The following is a 27,537-nucleotide window of genomic DNA, read 5'->3' as shown; positions in this document are numbered from 1 at the left end:
ACTCCCTTTAAGAATGTGCTCCTAATCTCAGCTCGTTACCTGTATAAAAGACACTTGGGAGCCAGAAATCTTTCTGATTGAGAGGGGGTCAAATACTTATTTCCCTCATTAAAATGCAAATCAATTTATACCATTTTTTACATGCGTTTTTCTGGATTATTTTGTTGTTATTCTGTCTCTCACTGTTCAAATAAACCTACCATTAAAATGATAGACTGATCATTTCTTTGTCAGTGGGCAAACGTACAAAATCAGCAGGGGATCAAATACTTTTTTCCCTCACTGTAGATGCAAGTAGGAACTCTACAACGAGCAAGATGATCATGCTGTTTTGCTATGAAAGTGAACTGTGTTTGCGTGTGATCGGGGTGTATTCATTCTGCCGATTCTGTTGAAAAACGTTTTCTTAAACGGAAGCAAACGAACAAAACAGGGATAAACATACCTGAATTTGTCCAATGGAAACTCTGGTTTGCAACTGTTGGACTAATGATTACACCCTAGATCAGCTAGATGCAGGCAAGAGTGTTAAAGGCGGTATTGAATGCGCCACTGTCTGTCACTGTCTGTCAAATGTTTCTCCCGACCTGTGCACCTATGTTGTAAACTTTCATTCATAGACTAGATTGTAACAACATCATGATAGGTATAGGGAACATTTGAGTAGCCTAAACCTATCGATGTTACATTTAGCTGGGTGAATGGAATATGAATGACAGTCATCCAATATGCTGTAATAGAAATAAGGCCATGCTATTAAAAAATACAAAATGTCCTCCCTCATCTGAAATGTCACCAACAGCCACTGGTGAATTCATAGGCTATTCCAAAACACACACACACACACACACACACACACACACACACACACACACACACACACACACACACACACACACACACACACACACATACCCTCTCTTTCACACACACACATTTGTTTCTTTATGCAATTGCATAAAATAATTCCAACGTTTTCATTCAAATCATTCCTAATATAAAATTATGCTTACACATTTTGACGGAAGATACAAGTAATTGCAGGCTTTATTTAAGACGCCTATCCAGGGTCCTTTCCTTCGTAGTCGCTCATGTGACGCACATCAACAGCGCCTTGTCAATGGTAACCAGCTAGCCGATTAGCTTGAATTTGAAGATCTTGTTTGATTCATAATAACAAACTTCTGGTTTACATTAGGTGCATTAACGCCACCTTGCTTTAGCACAGTTTGAAAATAGCATTTCTGCAGTGTTGAATACAAACGGGACCTTTATATACAGCTAATCTGACAACCATGTGGAGTACCAGCCGTCATGTCCTTCAGGATCTAGTCCGGGAGTTTACGAAAGTGACACATTCCTCGGTTCAGTGTATTTCACAAACATCATGCAAGGTAAAGTTAGTTTTGTTTTTGAGTGAATTATAACATTTTGCTGGTATTTAAACGTAGGCAGAAAGAATAGAAGGTTGCAAGCTAAATGAGTGCTGCTAGCTAACTAACTAACTATAGCCACAGGAGGTTGGTGGCACCTTAATTGGGGAGGATGGGCACTTGGTAATGGCTGGAGCGTAATGTGTGGAAAGGTATGAACAACACACATGAGCTGTGTTCGAATACCCATACTGTATACTACATACTTAATGAGTATATACCATTAGTTCATTTTAGTATACTGTAAATGAACGGTATCTTTTCAGTTGAGTGTACTAGTGCTTTGCCTGTCTACTGAAAGTTGATGCTGTTGCTATGCAACTTGTTGCTAGTTTGTTAGCATAAATAATTACTAGCTAGAGATCTTACGACTTCATTAACAATGTCCATTGAACGCACAACGACTGTACCACTTAGCTAAGCTAAGAATGACATGAATAATTAAGTCAGTAAACGTTGGGTAGTTAGATAGCATATAGTTAATAATTTGATGAATTAGTAGCCAACTAGCTAGTTAGCCAGCTAGCTAACATATGGTACATACAAGCAACTGCTGTAATGATATGCTATGTGGTTCATAAGGCTAGCGTAGCTAACAAATTGTCAGCCAACATAATGTGTAACGTAACTTATTTGAAAAGTCATTACTTTATGACATTGCTCAACATTTTCTTAACATTTGTCATAATTACGAAAGCAATGAATTTGTATCCGCTCTCGTCAGACTTCGGCTGCATATTTTCCGCCATTTATTTCAAATCTGAAAATGAATTTCTAAAGAATTGCATTATGTGTATAAAAGCACGGTAAAAGAGTCCACTGCTTGTATACTTCGTATTTTGGCGAATGTAGTACGACATCTGGGAACTTTTGGCATACTAATTATATCCATACTATGTCCAATACGCATACTACACACTAAATTTACATTACAAATAGTATGGTTAGAATGAGTATTCGAACACAGCTAGTGTTTCCATGTGTTTTGTGCCATTCGCTCCGTTCGAGACATTATTATGAGCCGTCCTCCCCTCAGCAGTCTCCAGTGAATTAGCCTAGCCAGAGATATTAGAGAAAGGAGTCAGGAATCCCATTGGACAATGAACAACCTGGTCTCAGAGCATTTCGTATTATTCTCTACGTAAATTTGAGACCCTCCATTTAGTATGGTATGTTCAAATCAAATTGTATTGGCCACATGCGCCGAATACAACAGGTGCAGACATTACAGTGAAATGCTTACTTACAGCCCTTAACCAACAGTGCATTTATTTTTAATAAAAAAGTAAAATAAAACAACAAAAAAGTGTTGAGAAATAAAGAGCAGAAGTAAAATAAAATAACAGTAGGGAGGCTATATATACAGGGGGGTACCGGTGCAGAGTCAATGTGCGGGGGCACCGGCTAGTTGAGGTAGTTGAAGTAATATGTACATGTGGGTAGAGTTAAAGTGACTATGCATAAATAATTAACAGAGTAGCAGCAGCGTAAAAAGATGGGGTGGGGGGGCAGTGCAAATAGTCTGGGTAGCCATGATTAGCTGTTCAGGAGTCTTATGGCTTGGGGGTAGAAGCTGTTAAGAAGTCTTTTGGACCTAGACTTGGCACTCCGGTACCGCTTGCCGTGCGGTAGCAGAGAGAACAGTCTATGACTAGGGTGGCTGGAGTCTTTGACAATTTTGAGGGCCTTCCTTTGACACCGCCTGGTATAGAGGTCCTGGATGGCAGGAAGCTTGGCCCCAGTGATGTACTGGGCCGTACGCACTACCCTCTGTAGTGCCTTGCGGTCGGAGGTCAAGCAGTTGCCATACCAGGCGGTGATGCAACCAGTCAGGATGCTCTCGATGGTGCAGCTGTATAATTTTTTGAGGATCTGAGGACCCATGCCAAATCTTTTCAGTCTCCTGAGGGGGAATAGGCTTTGTCGTGCCCTCTTCACGACTGTCTTGGTGTGTTTGGACCATGATAGTTTGTTGGTGATGTGGACACCAAGGAACTTGAAGCTCTCAAGCTGTTCCACTACAGCCCCGTCGATGAGAATGGGGGCGTGCTCAGTCCTCTTTTTTTTTCCTGTAGTCCACAATCATCTCCTTTGTCTTGGTCACGTTGAGGGAGAGGTTGTTATCCTGGCACCACACGGCCAGGTCTCTGACCTCCTCCCTATAGGCTGTCTCATGTGACTCGGTTAGTTACGTTTCGTATGGTATGTATTATATATATATATATATATAATGTATGTATTAATTTGTGGATGTCCATCACCCATTTCGTATGATATGTGAATTACAATTCGTATTATATGTCACGAATTTGCAAAACGTACAATAGGTTACGAATTTACTCAATTATGATATGTTATTGATTCTAGCTAGGTAGCTAACATTAGCTACCTAGTCGTTGCAAAGTACCTAAAAAGTAATAAGTAGTCACTTTGGATGATGGTGCCGGAGAAGATGGCTGCCGTTTTACAGCCCTCTAACCAATTGTACTATTATGTGTGTTTTTCCGCGTTATTTGTCATTTATTTTGTACGTAATGTTTCTGCCATCGTCTCTTAAAACCAAAAAGAGCTTCTGGATATCAGGACAGCGATTACTCACCTCGTATTGGACGAAGATTTTTTCTTCAACGAGGTGGCCGCGAAGGATATCCTACAGACACCCGACAAGGCCCAAATCCCCATCATTCGCATGAGGAAGAGACAGAGATATCGTGGACGTAGGTAGGGGTGCCTTGTAAGGATCCAACGGCGAGCGAGTAAACTGCCGCTCCCATCAATCCTATTAGCCAAGCTTCAATCATTGGAGAATAAATTGGATGACCTAAGATTACAGTTATCCTACCAATGGGACATTAAAAACTGTAATATCTTGTGTTTCACCGAGTCGTGGCTGAACGACGACATGGATAACATACAGCTAGCGGGCTATACGCTAAATCGGCAGGATAGAACGGCTGACTCCGGTAAGACAAGGGGAGGCGGTCTGTGTATATTTGTAAACAACAGCTGGTGCACAAAATCAAATACTAAGGAAGTCTCGAGGTTTTGCTCGCCTGAGGTAGAGTATCTTATGATAAGCTGTAGACCACACTATTTACTAAGAGAGTTTTCATCTATATTTTTCATAGCTGTCTATTTACCACCACAAACCAATGCTGGCATTAAGATTGCACTGAATTAGCTGTATAAGGCCATAAGTCAACAGGAAAACGCTCATCCAGAGGCAGCGCTCCTAGTGGCCGGGGACTTTAATTCAGGGAAACTTAAATCCATTCTACCTAATTTCTACCAGCATGTTAAATGTGCAACCAGAGGAAAATAAACTCTAGACCACCTTTACTCCACACACAGAGACATATACAAAGCTCTCCCTCGCCCTCCATTTGGCAAATCTGACCATAACTCTATCCTCCTGATTCCTGCTTATAAGCAAAAACTAAAGCAGGAAGCTCGGTGACTCGGTTAATAAAAAAGTGGTCAGATGACGCAGATGCTAAGCTACAGGACTGTTTTGCTAGCACAGACTGGAACATGTTCCGGGATTCTTCAGATAGCATTGAGGAGTACACCACATCAGTCACTGGCTTCATCAATAAGTGCATCGATGATGTCGTTCCCACAGTGACCGTACGTACATACCAGAAGCCATGGATTACAGGAAACATCCGCACTGAGCTAAAGGGTAGAGCTGCCGCTTTCAAGGAGCGGGACTCTAACCCGGACGCTTATAAGAAATCCCGCTATGCCCTCCGACGAACCATCAAACAGGCAAAGAGTCAATACAGGACGAAGATTGAATCGTACTTCACCGGCTCTGACGCTCGTCGGATGTGGCAGGGCTCGAAAACTATTACAGACTACAAAGGGAAGCACAGCCGCGAGCTGCCCAGTGACACAAGACTTCCAGACGAGCTAAACCACTTCTATGCTCGCTTCGAGGCAAGCAACACTGAAGCATGCATGAGAGCACCAGCTGTTCCGGATGACTATGTGATCATGCTCTCCGTAGCCGATGTGAGTAAGACTTTTAAGCAGGTCAACATTCACAAGGCCGCAGGGCCAGACGGATTACCAGGACGTGTACTCCGAGCATGTGCTGACCAACTGGCAAGTGTCTACACTGACATTTTCAACATGTCCCTGACTGAGTCTGTAATACCAACATGTTTCGAGCAGACCACCATAGTCCCCGTGCCCAAGGACTCTAAGATAACCTGCCTAAATGACTACCGACCCGTAGCACTGACGTCTGTAGCCATGAAGTGCTTTGAAAGGCTGGTCATGGCTCACATCAACACCATTATCCCAGAAACCCTAGACCCACTCCAATTTGCATACCGCCCCAACAGATCCACAGATGATGCAATCTCTATTGCACTCCACACTGCCCTTTCCCACCTGGACAAGAGGAATACCTACATGAGAATGCTATTCATTGTCTACAGCTCAGCGTTCAACACCATAGTGCCCTCAAAGCTCATCACTAAGCTAAGGATCCTGGGACTAAACACCTCCCTCTGCAACTGGATCCTAGACTTCCTGACGGGCCGCCCCCAGGTGGTAAGTGTAGGTAACAACATATCTGCCACACTGATCCTCAACACGGGGGCCCCTCGGGTGCGTGCTCAGTCCCCTCCTGTACTCCCTGTTCACGCATGACTGCATGGCCAGGCACGACTCCAACACCATCATTAAGTTTGCCGATGACACAACAGTGATAGGCCTGATCACCGACAACAATGAGACAACCTATAGGGAGGAGGTCAGAGACCTGGCCGTGTGGTGCCAGGATAACAACCTCTCCCTCAACGTGACCAAGACAAAGGAGATGATTGTGGACTACAGGAAAAAAAGAGGACTGAGCATGCCCCCATTCTCATCGACGGGGCTGTAGTGGAACAGGTTGAGAGCTTCAAGTTCCTTGGTGCTTTTTTATTTAAAATAAATGCACTGTTGGTTAAGGGCTGTAAGTAAGCATTTCACTGTAATGTCTGCACCCGTTGTATTTGGCGCATGTGGCCAATAAAATTTGATTTGATTTGAAGTTGCTCAAATGCTTAAGTTGTCCATGATGAGATTTGAACTCGCTACCCCGACGGACCACCTTTCTTTCGTTTTTTTAAGTAACTATCTGTCTTATGTAGGGCCCCTTGTAGCTCAGTTGGTAGAGCATGGCGCTTGCAACATCAGGGTTGTGGGTTCGTTTCCCACGGGGGGCCAGTATGAAAATGAATGCACTCACTAACTGTAAGTTGCTCTGGATAAGAGCGTCTGCTAAATGACTCAAATGTAATGTAACCATACGAAACGTAACATATCATACTAAATGGGGTAGCTCGGATTTACGTACAGAACAATATGAAATGCTCTGAGACCAGGTTGCAATGAATGGAGGAACGTATAAAGTCCCGCCCAGCAGACTGTTGACCAATCGTGTTCACGTTGTCATGCTGCATTGCGTGGTTGCTAAGCTAATCGTCAAGCGATAATTTTTTTAAGTCAGGGTTTGAGTCACTAAACCTGCCTATTTTCCTCGAAAGTACACAATGTCATGATTCCAAAACGAGAGTTTGTATTGGACAAATTCAGGTATGTCCCTCCCCGTTTTAGATCAGTTTTCTGTTTGCTTCCATTTTTGGTTCTTAAATGGTAAACGTTTTCCGTAATGAATACACCCCTGGGGAACCAAACTCTCCTACTATACCTCATTCTCTCTCTTACCCAGAACACAGTTGTGGTAGAGCGTTGGTGGCAGGTCCCATTGTCCAAAGAGGGCCGCCCACCAAGGCTATACCCTCGGCGACATCGGGTCTACAAAGTGGTAGAAGACACAAAGCATGCTCCTAAGGAGAAGATGGAACTCATCCTCACACAGACTGTGGCTAGTAAGTATGCCTGTTTGCTCTTCTTCCAATATCCACACTAGGATGTTACTTAGCATGAAGCATTGGGCATGCATGCATTCTAATGTATTTGTGGCTTTATTATCAGAGCTTGGTGGGCGAGGTGACACTGTGTTTGTGAAAAAGTCTGTCGGACGCAATAACCTCCTGGCCCAAGGCCTGGCAGTCTACCCTTCACCAGAAAACAAAGAGATGTTTGCAGAGGAGCTGAGGGTGAGTATTTTAGATGTATTGGGAGTATGGTGTATTTTATCTCATTCCTCTGGTTTGTAGAAAAAGGTACATGGGTGTGAGTTGGACATTTTTATGGTAGGGTTGATGTAATATAGCTGGATCCTATGTTTGTTGTTATATGTAGTCCTTATATTGCACCCCCTAAAATAGACGTATCATTTCCTTCTACAGCTCTTACATGAAGGGAGGCCAGAGGAGAGAATCCAAACCCGCACAGGACAGCTGGTGAGCAGGGCATTCCTTTTTCCTTTAATTTATCTCATTTCGAAGGCTAACCCCTGCTTAAGATGGTGTACTGTGGCTGTGTTGCTCTTCACCAACTGTTTGTCTGAAACAACTAGAATAATATTTTAATAGATACTATTTGTACTACTGTATTTGCAAATGAACATCGCTCCTGCTACCAATTAGTTGGTCAGTTGTCCACAACCACACCGAGCTGTGTGTCTTGTGTTTGCAGACGGTGGAGATCATGAAGCATATGGAGTTGAAAGTTGAGAAAAGAACCTCCATTGAGTATGACATCACCAAAGAGATTGTCTGCAGGCAGCTTCTCAAGAAGGTAAGACTGGGCTTGTAGATTGTTCAGGAACATGAAAAATAGTGTGCATTCATCCTTCCTTGAAGCAGTCACGGATCTGCGAGGGTTGGATTATCACCATTTTCATCAAGACAGTAATGTAGCAATTTAACGGTTGCAAAGTTAAACAAACCAGAATGACGGCACAAACCGTCATTCTGTTACCAAACTTTACAACTGCACTGTTCTTCAAGTAAATGTGTTTTTGTAAAATTTTCTGTGGAAATCGTTAAAAGTAGTCTTTGTGCACAGAGTTGTATGGTTTGTTTAACTTTGCAATGATTGGTTTTTGTTTGACATATATTTTAAAGTGAAATCTGAGTCTCAGCAACAGTTACTGTGGAATTGCCCACAGTCACTCATCTGTTTAATCATCCCCTGCTGATTTAAGTGGTGTTGGTTTGGTAGCGTTCTATACCATGTCCTGTAACAAAGGTTGCCAATGATGACTGAGAAGCAGTCATTGCATTCACTTCAATCTTTTGATTTAGTTTTCTCTTCTCTCATCGTTTTCCTATTCAGCGGGGCATATTTGTGCCACCTCATGCACTGAGACTACCAGAAGAGCCAATCAAAGACCTGGGAGATTACTGGTGTGAGGTCACGGTAAGGGCACGACTCCATATTTCACTGTGTTGACAAAATGGTATTTTCAGTTCCTTTTCTTTTGTCTGGTCTAAATGCATGCAACTGTTGGTTTTATTGGTAATTGTATCCTATGAAAGCATTTACAACCAAACTAAGTCTGCTCTTTGATCACTAATGAAGAGAGCAGCAGCCCAAATGGCTCTGGTCTGGTATCAGACAGGATGGGCATGGTTGCCTCCCAGAAACTGGGGTCTGAAGAGCCAAAATGGTTGCGATTTTATATTAAAGGCAGCCCATTAACACTATAACCGCCTTTTGTGAATAAAAAATTGTAGTATCACTGCCATTTTTAAAGTCATGTCCCCCTCTGTCCTTGATTTAAACTAAAAAGTATTTTTAACACACTGACATTTAAAATGTCGATATCAGAGTTTGTTATAAGCAGTTTTAGGAGGACATTCCCGCCCTTCCTTTGCCCGACAGTTGGCTGTCCATCTAACAATGGCCCATCGAAACTACACCTGAACTATATCAAAACTAATTTCGCACATATATAATAATAGATTTAGCTTAAAGACAAGATTACATTGACAATAGTCAATGGTTGACAATATTATCAATTGTCTTGTGAATGAAGAGACTGATGAACAGCACAGCGTGTGTAATTGACATAAGGGAATGGAGCTTATCAAAAAGCGACTTTTTTTTAAAATCATCCTACAGAGGTTCATGCAGGTCAGACGTTTTCTAAGGTTTCTAAAACACCTACATTTGCCAAACTCAAATTTTTTTGCAAACCCTTGAATGAGTAGGTGTGACCAAACTTTTGACTTGTGTATATGAAATGTATTTATTAGGCAATTGAATGTTGACGCCCCAAACGGTGCGGCATTGGCCTGACTTGGTATGCCTGGACCCTGGGCTCCTACCTCCATGAGGCCAGAATTTTACATTTTAAATTATTTTGGGAAACTAATTTGCCATGGCTTATGACGTTCATATGCTATCTGGGGGTTTAAGGTCAGTGCCCGTTCGGTAATCTGGCCCTACGGTTCTAGTGTTAATTTGCCTTTTCTCGTCTCCCAGGTTAATGGGATAGACACTGTGCGGATCCCCATGTCGGTGGTGCCCTTTGAAGACCCTACAGCGACTGGGCGCAAACTGTTGCAAAAGCAGGAGACCGTTGCAGCTGCAGTACAAGAGGCCGTAGTTTCAGAGGCGGCTACTGTTCCAGAGGTTGTTGCAGCTGCAGTTCCAGAGGCTACCATTCCAGAGGCTGCCCCAGAGGCTGCGGCTGCCCCAGAGGCTGCGGCGGAAAAAAAAGTAGTTCCGACCACAGAGAACTAGAAAAAAAGACTAAGAACCCCGCGATTGAGGACTAAACTTTCAATGTAGCTTTGGAGTACTTAATGTCATAACTAGATGCTCACGGAACGGTTTACCAGTAACAGTAAATAAATGATTAAAGCATCTTTGGATCTGTTTTGAAAGTGCAAGATTGAGTTATTTCATGACAAACTCATGGTTGTAAATTGCATTCTAGTCTCTCGTTTTGTCATTTCATTATTTCCATATGCATGCCATCACTTTCACTGCAAAGTCAAGTTATATGAATAGTTACTGTGCGCAGTTTCAGGTGTCAGCACCATCGACTGATTTTTATTTCAGTTTGTCCTTAAGCAATGTTAAGAGCTGAGATATTGGTGGACAGAACATTGCACAATAAGTATCAAAATCTGACAATTCAGGAAATGAAATACATTTTATTTTAACAGCACAAAACATGTAACAGTATAGGGTAAAACAAAAAGGTATTTCCCCCACCTCTTACATTGATATACAGTATTGAAATGCCTCCTAATGAGCTTGGCAAAGCACAGATCTTTAAGATCCAGTCTGCTATACCATTACCCTCAATGGGGTGCTTTTGGCATAACCAGTCTGTCCCTGCCAATGCCAAGTTGTGAACATGACGGTTACATTATTTTGCTTTGACTTAGTGTCAAAATACAAAAACACTGAGCTAGTTTATCATGAAAGGTAGACCCGTGATCCTTGAAACTGCTGGTTTTCAGCACCTTTTTCTGGTTATACAGGTGAAATGGGATTAATTTGACAAACTGCCCTTCCAAGTTCAATTTCCCTTAATTCTCACCCTTGAAGCTCTGAGAGGATTGGGTATGTGTAAGCAATGAATGCACCCTAGCCTATCTCTTACACATACAGTATCTGATGCCTTTAGATCCAGAATTGATGTGGTCCCCTTATCACCATATAGAGGTACAACAAAACCAGCAGAATGTGCACAGTGCGCCCTTCAGAAACATGGATTCCCAAATCCTCACTAAATGTTGAGGCCTAGCTAAACAGCCATTTAAAAACCTGGTTGGCTAGCCAGGACGGTAAAATACATAACTGATCCAATTTTACATCCATTTCTCTGGAGAGAAAGCAACACAAGATTCTCCACAGCCTGAGAGATGGGCAGTATTATTTTATTCAAATTGCACAGTTCATTATTCCAATAAGTCTCTCCGTCATCACTGTATATTATATTTTTTACTGGCAGACGACAGGAGTTTCTGGCTCCTTTAAAAGACACCAACTCTCCCCCAAAATCCAGTAAAGAGATCTTCCAAACTGGTCAGGTTGAAGTATCACAACAGGGTAATTCCACCAAGGGCATCAAATGATGTGTTTTCTAACATCTAAAAACCTAGGGAAAGCTTGGGGTTGGATTGACAGGATTTAAGAGCAGGTCACTGTCCCACCATTGGAAACATACAAGATTAATAAAATCTGGACACCGCAAGGGAAACGTTCCTTTTATTCTCAGACTACTGATCATTGGTGGTTCCAATGTGTAATCTGGTGAAATATACCACCACATGAAATTGCATTTAAACACTATTTCCCAGGAAAACATATGTGTCGGTCAACCATGTGTGCAGCAGTCTCATTTTGATTTCCTATGCAGCCAAGAACCAACATAAGTACAAAATAGTCCACCAAAACTACTGTTAAGTATCAAATCCAGGGAGGCCCACAAACGGGGGGGACAAAAAGGAAAGTCCGTGCTAGCATCTCCAAGGATGGGTCTATGAGGTGTGTAACCCCTACCCCACGACAAGGGTATAGTATGCCCCATGTTGAGGAAATCTTCTGGACTGTACTACTCTAATCTTCAGGGGGAGAGCTATGCATGCCACCAAGCCTTCTGTTACGGTTCTTAGAAGCCGTATTTGGCCTGTGTTTGCCGGCGAGTCAGCTTGTTGTCGGCCCAGTTGTTCTTCAGCTCTAGCTCTCGCTCCTTTGCCTATAGGTGATCAGAATTAGAAGTTAACTCAAACTGACACATTTTGCTTGTAAAAATCACATATCTGGTCAAATCTAGGTCTGTTGATGTGAGGCCAATAACCATGCATGTTAAGTGTTTCCAAAATGATTGCCAGTGATAGGTGTACCAAGTCGTGTTCAGTAGGCGCCAAACTGGGGAAAAAATTATTTGTTTTACTCTCAACAGAAGAGAAGGACAACTTGTCCAGTGGGAACACATTTTATTTTTCCATTTTATTTTTCTCCCATTTGTGTCTACCGAATGGGACCTTGGTGTTAGGTTCCAAGACAGTACTGTAGCAATGAATACAGTATGTATGTACTCACCTGGTGGATGAGGTATGTGATCTGGTGCTTGCGTCGCTGTTGCCCTGTGGGTTGGTCTCCCTTTTTCTACAGACACAGGGAAGGGGTCAGCCCAAGCAAGGTTGAGATCAGATAACAAAATCCTCACTTAGGCCACATTGAAAAAGTCCTGCCCTACCAATTCCTCACCTCTCATTCCACTATTGCCTTACATTCCCCTACCCCATCATCACTACTATGATCCAGGTTCCAATTCAGCTCCAAGCCCCTAACCCTTTGATGTTAACAGATCTGAAAATGATGGACAAGTGTAAGCAATATGGGGACGGCTCCAGTGCAAATCTCCCTCACCTTGCTGAAGGATTTGCGCTGCTGCTTCTCCTCTGTCATGCTCTTGGTCATCCACTGCTGGTTGCCGCTCAGCTGGTCATCTCCCTTGATCTCCAGGAACTTCACCTCCTCCTTGCCCCTGTTCCTCTTCCCCTGCAGCCTCATGAACTGCAGCCAGAAAATATCTTACTCTTCTATATCTTGTAGCAGCAACCTCTTTATTCAGTGTATGAACTACGCTGACAATTATGGATGTGATCAGGACAATATAAAATAAATCAAGAAGAGCAGGATATTGGTTTCGGGGTAGGTCAAATTCAGTGATATACAGGATAATGTCAGAAAAGCAGGACTTCCTGATTAATCAGGGAAAATCACATTCCTGATCAATAACAAGCCAACAGACCAGTGTCAAGCCAAGAAACATTCTTACCGCTTCATCATCAAACAGGGCGGAGGAGCTAGGTTGCTCTGGCTCAGGCAGTGCTGGGTCAGACTCTGGATCCTGGTAGTAAGCCTCGTTGTAGTAACCCTATCCAACAGGATAATGTTTTTTGTTAGCCTGTATCAATGCAACATGACATAAAAGCATTACGCTACCCTGATGCATCTCAATGGATGAAAACAAAATAGATTTTACAGCGAATTGCTGTAAACGGCTGTGTCAGCAACTCACAGGGGTCAATAAGGATCCATTCTGGGCACAGTACATCTGATGTTTTAACCTGTATATCAGCTTGGTAATAGACTGATATACATAATTTGCTCTCATCTAAAATATGTTGTAGTTGGACATTTGAGTAGGTAATGCACAGCAGGTCTATTGTATTTGGTATATTGTGGAAGTTGAGTATTATTGTAGTTTATTTTGGTGTATTGGCAATATTATTTTATACAATGCAGTGCAAAGCAATAAAGCTTATCTGTCCATCCATCCAGCTAGAGGGAAAGAGATCTATACACTATATATACACAAATGTATGTGGACACCCCTTCAAATTAGTGGATTCAGCCATTTCAGCCACACCAGTTGCTGATAGGTATATAAAATCGAGCACACAGCCATGTAATCTCCATAGACAAACATTGGCAGTAGAATGGCCTTACAGTAGAGCTCAGGGACTTTCAACGTGGCACCATCATAGGATGCCACCTTTCCAACAAGTCAGTTTGTCAAATTTCTGCCCTGCTAGAGCTGCCCGGTCAGAGCTTCCCAGTCAACTGTAATTGCTGTTACAACGGCTCAGCCACAAAGTGGTAGGCCACCAAAGCTCACAGAACGGGACCGGCGAGTGCTGAAGCGCGTAAAAAATGTTTTTCCTCGGTTGCAACACTCACTACAGAGTTCCAAACTGCCTCTGGAAGCAACGCCAGCACAATAACGGTTTGTCGGGAGCTTCATGCATAGCCGAGCAGCTGCACACAATCCTAAAATCACCACGCGCAATGCCAAGCGTCGGCTGGAGTGGTGTAAAGCTCGCAGCCATTGGACTCTGGAACAGTGGAAACACGTTCTCTGGAGTAATGAATCACGCTTCATCATCTGGCAGTCCGACGGTCAAATCTGGGTTTGGCGGATGCCAGGAGAATGCTACCTGCCGAATGGAAGGTGCAAACTGTGAAGTTTGGTGGCAGAGGAATAATGGTCTGGGGCTGTTTTTCATGGTTTGGGCTAGGCCCCTTAGTTCCAGTCAAGGGAAGTCTTAACGCTACAGCATACAATGACAATCTAGTGGAAAGCCTTCCCAGAAGAGTGGAGGCTGTTATAGCAGCAAAGGGGGGGCCAACTACATATTAATTTCCATTTTGGAATGAGATGTTCGACAAGCAGGTGTCCACATACTTTTGGTCATGTAGTTTATCCATGGACCCAACTTTTTCTCAGTACCTGAGGCGCTGCCGAGGGCTGCTGGTACGCCCCTAGCTGTTGACCTCCCCAAGCTCCCTCTTGGTTCGCGCCAAAGTCCAGAGGGGCATCTGACTGGAAGGTACCACGCTGTATGCCTGGAGGAGCGGGTAGCAGGCCTGAGGTGGGGACAGGCTCCGGGTTCAAGCTGGGGACCACAGCGGGGAGAGGCTTGGCACTCTCTTCCAGGGAGAAGTAGTTCTCGGGGGCCAGTTCCTCGTCACTTTCCTCAGCAGCTATTTGCCTCGCTAGCTGCAGAGCAGCTGACTTGGCTGCTGCTTTGATGGCAGAGGGGGATGCACTGGAGCTGGGGTGGCCCTGGGAGGCCCCTAAGGAGGGCTTTGTGGGTTTCTTTGGCTCCGGCCGTTTGGTGAGGGTGTGAGGCACTAGAGCCCTCTGCATCTCCTTCACAACCATGTTTTTTGGCTGAGGCAGGAGGGAGGAAAGGCCAGTGCCAGGGCCCTAAGAGAGAGATAGAGATGGAAAGACAAAACATGTCCTCAAATCAAAGTTTATTGGTCGCGTACACAGATTTACAGATGTTATCACAGGTACAGCGAAATGTTTATGTTTCTAGGTCCAACAGTGCAGTAATACATAGCAAAAATAAATAACCATACACACATAATCCTGAAAAATTTAAAATAAGTTATATAGGATGAGCCATGACTAGAATACTGTATATACATATAAAGTGGGTGAAACATTATTAAAATGATTAGTGTTCATGACTATGTACATAGGGCAGCAGTCTCTAGGGTGCAGGGTAGAGTGCTGGCTAGAACAGTGACTAAGGTTCAGGTTAGGGTACTGGGCAGAGGCCAGCTAGTGGTGACTTAGATCAGGGGTTAGATCATGATAGGTATGGTTGGCAAGGCCTACGTCCACATATACTGAGAATTTGTCACTGAGAATTATCAAAAATGCAAGTGCAAGTCATGTTTTACCTGGGGCATGGATTTCTTTCTCCTTGGTTCATCTTCATCGGAGTCAGACTGTTGACAAGACATAGGATAATGTTGAAATCACCACTTCTAATCCATTTCAAAACAAGCACTTGTTATTTGGTCTGTAGCTAAATTAAATGTTTAAAATGTAGCCTAGTTATGAGCCTGTGGCCCTGTTACTTACATCCCCTCTCTTCATCTCAGGTATAGTGATTTTGACAGGCTCTGTTCGCTTCTTCGGCTTAGGTAAATCGAAAAGCAACCCTCCCTTGGATGGTTGAGAACGGGTAACTGAGTCCTCGTCGCCATCGTTTGACACAGTGTTCCGTGATGAGAAGTGTGTTGTCCCTTTGCTTGGTCGCACGTTTCCTAGTGCCTCTGCAGATCTTTTTGAGGTAGGGAGGCGTGCGAAAAGCCCCCCAGGTTTGCTACCCGGGACGATGGAACTAGACGTTTCGTCTGAATCACTGTCATCACTGCTAGCATACGCTACCAAAGACATTGTTGATGTTTCTGCAGCAGCTTGTTGGCATAAGTAGCGGGTAACGTTAAATACTGATATGGGTAACGTTAACTAGCTAGCTGCATCCACCGACCCACACTTGCCAAGTTCACGATAGCTAACGTTCGCTAGCTAAAATTGTTTGGCCGTACAAGTATAAGAGGCTTATTGCATGAGAACAACCAATAAATTGTGGACAACCATTTAAAATTGATGACCAACTTTATAGCTAACTTTCAAATTGAATTAGAAAACCACTGGCTAGCTAGAGAGGCTAAATCCTGCGGCTCAAGTCGAGCCACTGCAGGGTAATAATGTTCCAAACAGGCCGAGGATTGACTAGACTCGAAGCAAACAAGGCCTCAGCAGGTCGTTAACAGACCTTTAATGTGAATGTTAAGCAAATTCTAGTTTACAGTTACACTGAATATTATGCAATCAATACCCCATGGTTTCTTTCCTCCACCAAAATAGCTAGTTCCATCCAACAACAGCAATTGCTAGCATGTCCTTTTGGGGTCTCTGATACCATGGATGGATGCGTACAAAACAGAGGTGTTCAAGCTGCTACTTATTGCGCAGCTTCGACGCAAATCCACCTTCTTCTTTGTTTTTCCGGCAGACTAGACGCTTTGTTGGGTATTGCTGCCTTTCACAGCTTGGAAAGTGCATTGCACATTTGTTCATGGAAAAGGGAAATGAGGGGGAAAAGGAAATTGCACCGCCATCTAATCCTATATATACCACTATCCCCAACACACCCCACCACCCCTTCCCTCTACTTTGGCCCCAACAGATCCTACACCAGGCTGTAGGCCTGGGAGGCTGGAACCCTTTCTCTCAAAACCCCCTGTAGTTCTTCTGCACTAAAATCTTTGATACCCCAAAACTTCTCTGCTGCTACTACTACCAATTCAATCTTCTGGAATTTCCTTTCCATCTGTGCAGTACAATTAATAAACATAGCAATAAACGCCAAGAAGCCAACCTTACTAAAGCACAAACTGTTTGGGACACTCTGTACTGGCCTACTACTCATAGGAATCCTCTCAGGCTCCCTCACCCTGTTCCCACCATTGTCTACTTTCCCCACTGCCCTAGCATATGACACTTTTCTGCACTGCTCTCACCCAGGACATTTCTGATCCCCAGCAACATGGCTACCCCCACAATTGAAACACTCCACTTTTTCCCCCGAAACAACACACTTTTGTCCCATGCCCTCCTGCACACTTATCACACTTCAGAATCTCCCTCCTACATACTGCTGCAACATGACCATAAACTTGGCATCTGAAACACCGTACTGGGTTTGTAACAAAAGCTCTCACGGGATAACTTATATACCCTAGCATGACTTTATCCGGCAAACTCTCTGCATCAAAACTCAGTCTCACGCTCGCCACCGGGTCTGCGTCGCACTAAACTGTATGCATCACAGACACCGGGGATCCCCAACTTCAGTTGATCCACCTTAACACTAAACCCCACCCCAGTTTTCACTCCTTTCAGTGGCGCTCTGCTCCGGAGAGCAAAGCAGGACTCCGCTTTTACCTCGAAACGCGCATTGCCCTCTCCCTCTGAGCAGCAGACACAAAAAATCTACACGTCCACGTCTGGATACATTGACCAAATTGACAGAACCCACAAACAGATCAGCCAAAAGGCATGGATCCACTTTGGCCACGAATCGTACTACCACAGGGCCAGAGACATCTCAGGCATTTTCCTGATCATTGGGGTGAGGCTCAGAAGCCTTCACCTCACCAGACTACACAGGTTCTTTCTCCTCACTTTTGTCAGGATCAATTTGAAGTTCACTATCCATCGACTGCTCAGGGTCTTCATTTAAAAAAAATATCTCCTGTACATGACCCAAAGGAGAAAGTACTCGGCTTGTATTTCTCGGTCGGTTCAGATTTGCACCTCGCACCCTTCTTTCTGCCTCGCTTTTTCTCGCCATCCACCCTCTTCCTCACTCGGTCTTCCGACAAGATGACTTCCATCTCCCTGTGGGACTTCAGGAAAATCTGTATCGAACTGCCCGCTGCTGCCATGCTCCCTGCTTCTTCTTCTTCTTCTTCTTCTTCTATGGTATTATGGCGGTCCGCACGCAAACGTTAGAGGTGTGGGGGGGTGAAAACAAAAATCAATGTACTCCTTTAGTCAGATTCAAATGTCTACTAAGGTCCCTACAGGCTCTGGAGCCTGAGAGGGAAGAGCATCTTCAGACAATATTCCCTGCAATGTTTCGGCTGTGAAGCCCTGGAGATCCAAAAACCTTTTAGCCACGTTCACAATTATATCCAGTTTCTTTGATTTCTTGTTTGTTTGGCATGTATAATTTATCACCTGAGCAATAAACACAACAACATTTCAGGATCCTTCAACTAATAAACATTCTCTCCAGGCTGCAAGATGTCTATTGACATTTCTTCCTCATTTCCACTGTCTCCTTCAGCAATTTCCACTGCCTCTGCATAGGAGACCTGCTGGCCAGATAGCCCTGATTCTTGCTACTTCAACTTCCTTCACTCTTACACAATTGCAGCACCGTGTATCCACTGAGTGTAGCTCAACGTTCAAAATCATAGTGCCCTCCAAGCTCATCACTAAGCTAAAGACCCTGGGACTGAACACCTCCCTCTGAAACTGGATCCTGGTATTCCTGATTGGCCACCCCCAGGTGGTGAGGTTAGGCAACTACACATCTGCCACGCTGACTCTCAACACGGGGGCCCCTCAAGGGTGCGTGCTTAGTCCCCTCCTGTACTACCTGTTCACCTACGACTGCGTGGCTGCGCACGACTCCAACACCATCATAAGTTTGCCAACAACACGACAGTGGTAGGCCTGATCACCGACGACGATGAGTCAGCCTTTAGGGAGAAGTCATAGACCTGGCAGTGTGGGGCTGGGACAACAACCTCTTCCTCAATGTCATGGACTACAGGAAACAGAGGGCTGAATCACCGCTTGGTATGGCAACTTCTTGGCATCCAACCGCATGGCGCTACAGAGGGTAGTGCATACGGCCCAGTACATCACTGGGGCTGAGCTCCCTGCCATCCAGGACCTCTATGCCAGGCGGTGTCAGAGGAAGGCCCTAAAAAAAACTAAGGGGCCTAGCCCGAACCGCCGTGTCTTTGTGAGACGCAGTGTGGGTAAACGGAAGATCTCTGCATGTGTAGTTCCCACTGTAAAGCATGGAGGAGGAGGTGTTATGGTGTGTGGTTGCTTTGCTGGTGACACTGTCTGTGATTTATTTAGAATTCAAGGCACACTTAACCAGCATGTCTACCACAGCATTCTGCAGCGATACGTCATCCCATCTGGTTTGGCTTAGTGGGACTATCATTTGTTTTTCAATGGAACAATGACCCAACACTGTGCAGGCCAGTCAAGTTCTTCCACACTGATCTCGACAAACCATTTCTGTATGGACCTCGCTTTGTGCACAAGGGTATTGTCCTGCTGAAACAGGAAAGGGTCTTCCTCAAACTGTTGCCACAAAGTTGGAAGCACAGAATCGTCTAAAATGTAATTGTATGCTGTAGTGTTAAGATTTCTCTTCACTGGAACTAAGGGGCCTAGCCCAAACCATGAAAAACAGCCCCAGACCATTATTCCTCCTCCACCAAACTTTACAGTTGGCACTATGCATTCGGCAGGTAGCGTTCTCCTGGCTTCCGCCAACCCCAGATTCATCCGTCGGACTGCCAGATGGTGAAGCGTGATTCATCACTCCAGAAAACATGTTTCCACTACTCCAGAGTCCAATGGCGGCGAGCTTTACAGCACTCCAACCGACGCTTGGCATTGCGCATGGTGATCTTAGGCTTGTATGCGGCTGCTTGGCCATGGAAACCCATTTCATGAAGTTCCCAACAAAAGTTATTGTGCTTATGGTCTTGCCTACGCCTAGCGAACAGTTTTTTAAATTATATGAGAAAAATATATTCCATTTTATTTGGAACGGCAAGCCAGACAAAATTAAACGGGCCTATTTATATAATGAATATGAATTCGGAGGACAGAAATTATTAAATATTAAAGCATTAGACCTATCACTAAAAGCTTCAGTCATACAAAAGTTATACTTAAATCCGAACTGGTTCTCTAGCAAATTAGTAAGATTGTCTCACCCAATGTTCAAGAATGGCCTTTTTCCCTTTATTCAGATTACAACCACTCACTTTCAGTTATTTGAAAAGGAAATCATCTCCCAGATATCACTATTTCTAAAACAAGCCATAGAAAGTTGGTTGCAATTTCAATTTAATCCTCCAAAAACGACAGAACAAATAATGCAACAAATATTGTGATTAAACTCAAATATACTAATTGACAAAAAACCTTTTTTTTTTGCCAAAATGTTTAAAAAAGGTATAATCTTTGTAAATGATATCATCGGTAGGACTGGTGGAGTTATGTCGCACATGCAGCTAACAAAAACATATGGAAATGTCTGCTCTACCCAAAATTACAACCAAATAATTGCAGCCTTACCGCAAAAATGGAAGAGGAAAGTGGAAGGGGGAGAAAGTAAGGAACTTGTCTGTCGGCCTTGCATTAAAGAACATAATTGGTTAAGGAAAACTGTGATAAATAAAAAAGTATATCAGTTTCACTTAAGGACCAAAGGATTGACAGCCGTCCCATATAGATTGCAAAATTGTTCGGAAGAGATTTTTGATATACCGATCCCATGGCATAGTGTTTATGAACTGATACGCAAAACAACACCGGATTCAAAACTTAGAATCTTTCAATTTAAATTATTATAAAAAATTCTTGCTACCAATAGAATGTTATTTATATGGGGGATACAATCTTCCCAGCTCTGCAGATTTTGCTGCGAAGAGACAGAATCATTAGATCATTTGTTTTGGTACTGTCCATTTGTAGCTTGTTTTTGGACACAGGTCCAGGAATGGCTAAAGGATTGCAATATTTACCTGGAGCTAACCCTGCAGATAGCACTACTGGGTGATCTGAAAAGTCATAGTCAATCGATCAATAACATAATAATACTATTAGCAAAAATGTTTATTTCAATTCACAATCTGTAGAAACAATGAGAATAGAAAGGTTCAGAACTTTTGTAAGACATCACAGTACAGTTGAAATATATATGGCAAATAAAAATCCTATATGGATGGTGTTAAAAGATAGATGGGAGGTGTTGAATGGAATTGAAGGATGGGACTAATAACAACTAACAACAAACAATAACAAGATAACTAATAATGTAGGCACGCTGTGTCCATAATAAGTGTATAGGTTGTAGGTTGGGAGCTTTTGTGAAGGAGCACAGTTAGAAAGATATGGCATATAGAAGCAAACCGGATGGACATCATGAAAAATTATCGGAGAGGTTGAGAGTAGAAGAAGTTCAGGAGAAAGAACAAACAAAATGTAATTATTGTAAAATTGACTGTGTCCATAAAATGTAGATAGTAAGTATAAGCTGGAAGTAGAGGCCTAAGCATTGTTGTTCACTAGTTTACTCCAAGTAGGGAAAGGGTGGCGGGGTTGGAAAGTAATAAAGGGGAATATATATATTTTTTTTAAAGGATATGAATGTGTATGTATTTATGTATGTGGGTATGTACAGTGGGGGAAAAAAGTATTTAGTCAGCCACCAATTGTACAAGTTCTCCCACTTAAAAAGATGAGAGAGGCCTGTAATTTTCATCATAGGTACACGTCAACTATGACAGACAAAATGAGAAAAGAAAATCCAGAAAATCACATTGTAGGATATTTAATGAATTTATTTGCAAATTATGGTGGAAAATAAGTATTTGGTCAATAACAAAAGATTCTCAATACTTTGTTATATACCCTTTGTTGGCAATGACACAGGTCAAACGTTTTCTGTAAGTCTTCACAAGGTTTTCACACACTGTTGCTGGTATTTTGGCCCATTCCTCCATGCAGATCTCCTCTAGAGCAGTGATGTTTTGGGGCTGTCGCTGGGCAACACGGACTTTCAACTCCCTCCAAAGATTTTCTATGGGGTTGAGATCTGGAGACTGGCTAGGCCACTCCAGGACCTTGAAATGCTTCTTACGAAGCCACTCCTTCGTTGCCCGGGCGGTGTGTTTGGGATCATTGTCATGCTGAAAGAGGTTTTCACTCAAAATCTCACGATACATGGCCCCATTCATTCTTTCCTTTACACGGATCAGTCGTCCTGGTCCCTTTGCAGAAAAACAGCCCCAAAGCATGATGTTTCCACCCCCATGCTTCACAGTAGGTATGGTGTTCTTTGGATGCAACTCAGCATTCTTTGTCCTCCAAACACGACGAGTTGAGTTTTTACCAAAAAGTTCTATTTTGGTTTCATCTGACCATATGACATTCTCCCAATCCTCTTCTGGATCATCCAAATGCACTCTAGCAAACTTCAGATGGGCCTGGACATGTACTGGCTTAAGCAGGGGGACACGTCTGGCACTGCAGGATTTGAGTCCCTGGCGGCGTAGTGTGTTACTGATGGTAGGCTTTGTTACTTTGGTCCCAGCTCTCTGCAGGTCATTCTCTAGGTCCCCCCGTGTGGTTCTGGGATTTTTGCTCACCGTTCTTGTGATCATTTTGACCCCACGGGGTGAGATCTTGCGTGGAGCCCCAGATCGAGGGAGATTATCAGTGGTCTTGTATGTCTTCCATTTCCTAATAATTGCTCCCACAGTTGATTTCTTCAAACCAAGCTGCTTAGCTATTGCAGATTCAGTCTTCCCAGCCTGGTGCAGGTCTACAATTTTGTTTCTGGTGTCCTTTGACAGCTCTTTGGTCTTGGCCATAGTGGAGTTTGGAGTGTGACTGTTTGAGGTTGTGGACAGGTGTCTTTTATACTGATAACAAGTTCAAACAGGTGCCATTAATACAGGTAACGAGTGGAGGACAGAGGAGCCTCTTAAAGAAGAAGTTACAGGTCTGTGAGAGCCAGAAATCTTGCTTGTTTGTAGGTGACCAAATACTTATTTTCCACCATAATTTGCAAATAAATTCATAAAAAATCCTACAATGTGATTTTCTGGATTTGTTTTTCTCCATTTGTCTGTCATAGTTGACGTGTACCTATGATGAAAATTACAGGCCTCTCATCTTTTTAAGTGGGAGAACTTGCACAATTGGTGGCTGACTAAATACTTTTTTCCCCCACTGTATGTGTGTATGTGTATGTATGTGTGTGTGTGTGTATATATATATATATATATATATATATATATATATATATATATATATAAACATGGGGGATTGGAAGTGATGCAGACAATTACATTAATGAAGTTACAATCTATCTGCAATATTAAGCTGATCTACCCCCCAAAAAATAAATAAAATAAAATAAAATACAGTTATTGTACTGACGTTGATTCCAGAGGCAGTTTGGAACTCGATAGTGATTGTTGCAACCGAGGACAGATGATTTTTAAGCGCAACTCGGTGGTCCGGTTCTGTGAGCTTTTGTGCACTTCGCCGCTGATCTGCTGTTGCTCCTAGATGTTTCCACTTCACAATTACAGCACTTACAGTTGACCGGGGCAGGACAGAAATTTGACGAACTGACTTGTTGGAAAGGTGTCATCCTATGACGGTGCAACGTTGAAAGTCATTGAGCTTTTCAGTAAGGCCATTCTACTGCCAATGTTTGTCTATGGAGATTGCTTGGCTGTGTGCTCGATTTTATACACCTGTCAGCAACGGGTGTGGCTGAAATAGCCGAATCCACTAATTTGAAAGGGTGTCCACATACTTTTGTATATATAGTGTATCAAACTCAATTACCTCGTACCCTTGCACATCGACTCTTTACTGGTACCCCGTGTATATAGCCAAGTTATCTATTATTTCTCTGCATTGTTGGGAAGGGCCCTTAAATTAGCATTTCACTGTTAGTCTACACCTGTTGTTTACAAAGCATGTGATGAATCTTCAGCAACATATATATTCCGTCTACACACACTTGATAAATGCCCAAACTTTTTTCCATTACGACAATGCAACGGCTTGTTCACAAAAGCTGTCACCGCGTATCTCATATACCCCAGCCATACATGTGTCGGGAGAAACTCTTCATCAAATAGCAATAACACAGATAGGCTTTCCTTCTTCCTTCCATCCACCATACAGTTCCTACGTTCCTCAACTACTCCTGGTATGTGGTGTTTAAGACACTCAATTTCCACCGAGACACCAGAGATGACACCTTTTACCGGTTTCTTTTGTTTTTCTGATACACAATAAATCAACACCATACCACTCCTGGTAACTCTGGTTGACTCCACCTTTCCCAATGCTTCCTCCACCATTTGCGCGACAGCAATTGGGTCTCCCAAAATATATCTCCCGTTTGCTCCATTTTCCAATGTCACAGTCTTCCACTCACTTCCATCAACTTTACTGAACACACCATCAGACTCAAACACTTCTGCTGCCGCCATTACTCTGCAAATCCACCTTATATGTGCACCTTGACTTTATGAACACATGGAAAATGTTATTCCCCCCCATGGTTCAATATCCTATGGTTCAATATCCTATCAAATATTCATAAAAGTCATATCAGACCAAAAAAAGGGTTCATTTAAATCATTTTCGGTTGTCAAAGGATACAAAACAATTAGATTGGACTCTGACATTAAGCTAGATTTCAGCCCTATGCTGAACACGCTCCTGATGGGCTAAAAACCTAACAAACAAAACAACAAACAACTTCCAAACACTAACCCTAGAAACAAATCTTCCTATTGAATGAGAACAGTAGGTACCAATTATCTATTAGGTCCATTAGGTCCAAATCTACCATTGCTATGGTGATTTGAAAAAATAACCCATTGCTACATGGTATCTTTCAAGTACATGGATATCCTTTAAACCTGTCAGGGAAATGAAACCTCTAAATATACAAAGACCAAGACCAAAATACTGATATAGAGGACACTGCATGAGCTGCTGCTTCACATCCCAGCTGTTGAGCTTCAACTCCACCAGACACAGCATGCTGTGGCAGTTATGGAGTGTCACAGGAGGGAGGCGTTGAGATCTGGTGGTGTAGAGACTGTGGCACTGGCATCATTAGGTCTCACAATGGTGGAAACATTGTTCATAATTTGGAATTGTGGGAGGTATGTACTGTATCCAATGAGCTTTCAATTGACCTTAGAGCACCTGTTCATCAGCACCTGATCATTCTAGATTTTCTGCACTATTCTGCATAATCTGACTAACTGAATTAGTGATATTCTGCATAGAATATAACAGTACTGATAATCCATCTACTGCTTTTGGCTTGCTCATCTCCTTATGTCTGGGCCCATTTTGATAAATTGGCAATTGCTGGGTTTAAAACAGATATTGTTGAATGAAGTGTGAATGCTATGCTATGTTTCTCATAGACAGGACAATTCATTCACAGACTGCCACATGGGGCTGCTCGAAGGGGGTAGCAGCAACTTTGCAGGGAGCCAATAAGCAAAAGTATTTTTTTTGTTTTTTTACAAACGTAATGTTGCCATCATGTTGATCCAAAGTGTGTGTTTTAACAACTTTTACTGTCTTTACTCAGCACACCGTGTTTGGATTGAAATACTGATCAATGAATACCCAACATCCTGAAATGATTGGTTCTCATTTCCTGTACTTTATTTGGAGCAGCAATTCGATCTTACAGGATCTTCACAAATGAGTCATACAAGGAATTCCAACATTGGCAGCATAGGTAATAAACTGTAGCCAGGTGGTCATTACCAGGTTATGATGAGGTCTTAACTATGACCAGTAGGCTACATAATATATCACATAATATAGTGGTCAGAATTATGACCAGTTGGTCAGATAGAGGTCAGAATTATGACCAGCTGGTCAGATAGAGGTCAGAATTATGACCAACTGGTCATATGGTGGTCAGAAAAATACTTCATTTTCTGGTTTAAAAAACGTCATTTTTCAACCAGTTTGTGACCAGAATAAGACGTCATAAAACGATGTCATACTGACTTCCTTTCAACCAGGTTTTGCCCACTGCTCAATACTAGTAGTTGGATTCCACCAGCTACCTCAGATGGCAGCAGAACCCCTCTATGTCCTCAGGTATACAGCAAGAAACAACTATATGGATTTGACAGGTGGAGGGGTGAGGGGCTTCTTAAACAATATCATAAGGTAAATAGGACTAATTTCTTTTAGGCAAATGGGACTCAAATTGTAGCTGCAGATGCCTTATTTGGTATAGCCAGGAAGCTATCCTCAGGCACAAGTGTGGAGGGACCCAAACCTGCTGACAGGTTTTTCTGCAACCAGGATGCTGACACCTTTGTCTGTGCTGCTCAGAACCTGTAAAATGAGGCACTTGAGATGCTATACAATGAAGTGTCAAAAGTGTAAAGGCGAGACTAAGGCACTATAGTAAGTCTGGCATCACAGATTATGATACATCCAACAGGTTTGGTTTGGTTGGACATACTTTGGTTGGTCTTGGATTTTTACTCATATCTAACAGGAAGACTGGACTCTTTCAGCCCATTGATGGTCACACTGCTTTTGTGTTCTGGATGAATGTAAAGAGTGTTGAGTCTCACTGCTCCAAGATATTCCAAACAGAGCCTATCTTTATTTGATGCATAATGTCTTAAAAGAGGCCTAGTTACAAAGACACTGTTAAGCTGCAAGATATCCTACCCCAGTTGCAATGATTACAGTTACACTCCTTGTCAAGTGGTCTCATATGAGTGCTCTGATGTAAGAGTGTTTGTTGGTGTTCGTGGTGTTTCTTCCAAAATCACTTTTCTGTTCTTCTTCTTTTTTTAAAATCTAATTTCTTCCAACCTTCGTGGAAATTCAGCAACTCGCCTGGACAGTGCTCACTAATGAACCCTGTGAAAGTACTGCTAAAACTACATTTACTTGATATATCCAGTAATGTCAATAATATTTGCACAGATTTTTACAGGTACTTTGGACTTCTCAATATTCCCACGCTTTGTCTTGATTTGAAAATACCAGGAGCAACCCTGGGACATTTCAGTTGGACATTTCAGAGTTAATTGTCAGTTTGAGGTATGTGTGTACTACCCAAGCCTTGTCACTCTACAAGCCCAGCAGAGCTGCGCCAAACGGAATTGTGGCCGGGCCCGGTTATGCATTCATTCACCAAGTACGGTGTGAAAGAAAATAGAGCCAATACAGTACCCTTTTTGGATTGACACAATAGAGGAGAAAATTGTATTGGATCTCCTTAGATAGGCTACCGAAATACATCAATAATCTTGTATCAGTAGAATATTATAGGTAAAGCATATAAAATACAAAAGAGGGATTTTGTTGGTGTTTTGGAAGGTTTCTGTTGCTTATAATCCATGGAGGTTATGTAATCTTGCAGAATTCCAATATCTTTGCTACCTCGGTTTCGGCCTAGACTATACTAGTCAATTTCAGATAATGAGTCTGCTCGGAAGAGGGAAG

General features: G+C 42.8%; 2 protein-coding genes across 2 annotated transcripts; one reads left to right on the top strand and one right to left on the bottom strand.

Annotated features, from left to right (window-relative positions):
- Positions 1–1,083: 1,083 nt before the first annotated feature.
- Positions 1,084–10,221, top strand: mrpl9 (mitochondrial ribosomal protein L9). Its single transcript, XM_084164805.1, has 7 exons — positions 1,084–1,394; positions 7,159–7,318; positions 7,425–7,549; positions 7,742–7,795; positions 8,031–8,132; positions 8,673–8,756; positions 9,825–10,221. The coding sequence occupies exons 1-7, from the start codon at positions 1,296–1,298 to the stop codon at positions 10,083–10,085; spliced, it is 885 nt and encodes a 294-aa protein (XP_084020931.1). The 5' UTR covers positions 1,084–1,295; the 3' UTR covers positions 10,086–10,221.
- A 265-nt stretch (positions 10,222–10,486) lies between these two features.
- Positions 10,487–16,651, bottom strand: LOC311133016 (proline-rich protein PRCC-like). Its single transcript, XM_084166436.1, has 7 exons — positions 15,748–16,651; positions 15,564–15,611; positions 14,599–15,078; positions 13,144–13,242; positions 12,732–12,878; positions 12,402–12,467; positions 10,487–12,054 (listed from the first exon to the last, which is right to left on the bottom strand). Exons 1-7 carry the CDS (start codon positions 16,063–16,065, stop codon positions 11,968–11,970), a joined length of 1,245 nt encoding a protein of 414 aa, XP_084022562.1. The 5' UTR covers positions 16,066–16,651; the 3' UTR covers positions 10,487–11,967.
- Positions 16,652–27,537: the final 10,886 nt, after the last annotated feature.

The sequence above is a fragment of the Coregonus lavaretus genome (assembly GCF_964263955.1).
Source record: "Coregonus lavaretus genome assembly, chromosome: 7".
Lineage (NCBI taxonomy): Eukaryota > Metazoa > Chordata > Actinopteri > Salmoniformes > Salmonidae > Coregonus > Coregonus lavaretus.
The sequence above is the reverse complement of the archived record's forward strand: the minus strand, read 5'-3'. Positions and strand labels throughout refer to the sequence as shown.

Excerpts from the sequence above, each read along its gene's own strand:
- mrpl9 (XM_084164805.1), top strand. The coding sequence starts at position 1,296 with ATGTGGAGTACCAGCCGTCATGTCCTTCAGGATCTAGTCCGGGAGTTT. Across the intron at positions 1,395-7,158 it reads TTTCACAAACATCATGCAAG|AACACAGTTGTGGTAGAGCG; the intron begins GTAAAGTTAGTT and ends TCTCTTACCCAG. Across the intron at positions 8,757-9,824 it reads ATTACTGGTGTGAGGTCACG|GTTAATGGGATAGACACTGT; the intron begins GTAAGGGCACGA and ends CTCGTCTCCCAG.
- LOC311133016 (XM_084166436.1), bottom strand. The coding sequence starts at position 16,065 with ATGTCTTTGGTAGCGTATGCTAGCAGTGATGACAGTGATTCAGACGAA. Across the intron at positions 12,879-13,143 it reads CCCTGTTTGATGATGAAGCG|TTCATGAGGCTGCAGGGGAA; the intron begins GTAAGAATGTTT and ends TTCTGGCTGCAG. Across the intron at positions 12,468-12,731 it reads AGCGCAAATCCTTCAGCAAG|AAAAAGGGAGACCAACCCAC; the intron begins GTGAGGGAGATT and ends CTGTGTCTGTAG.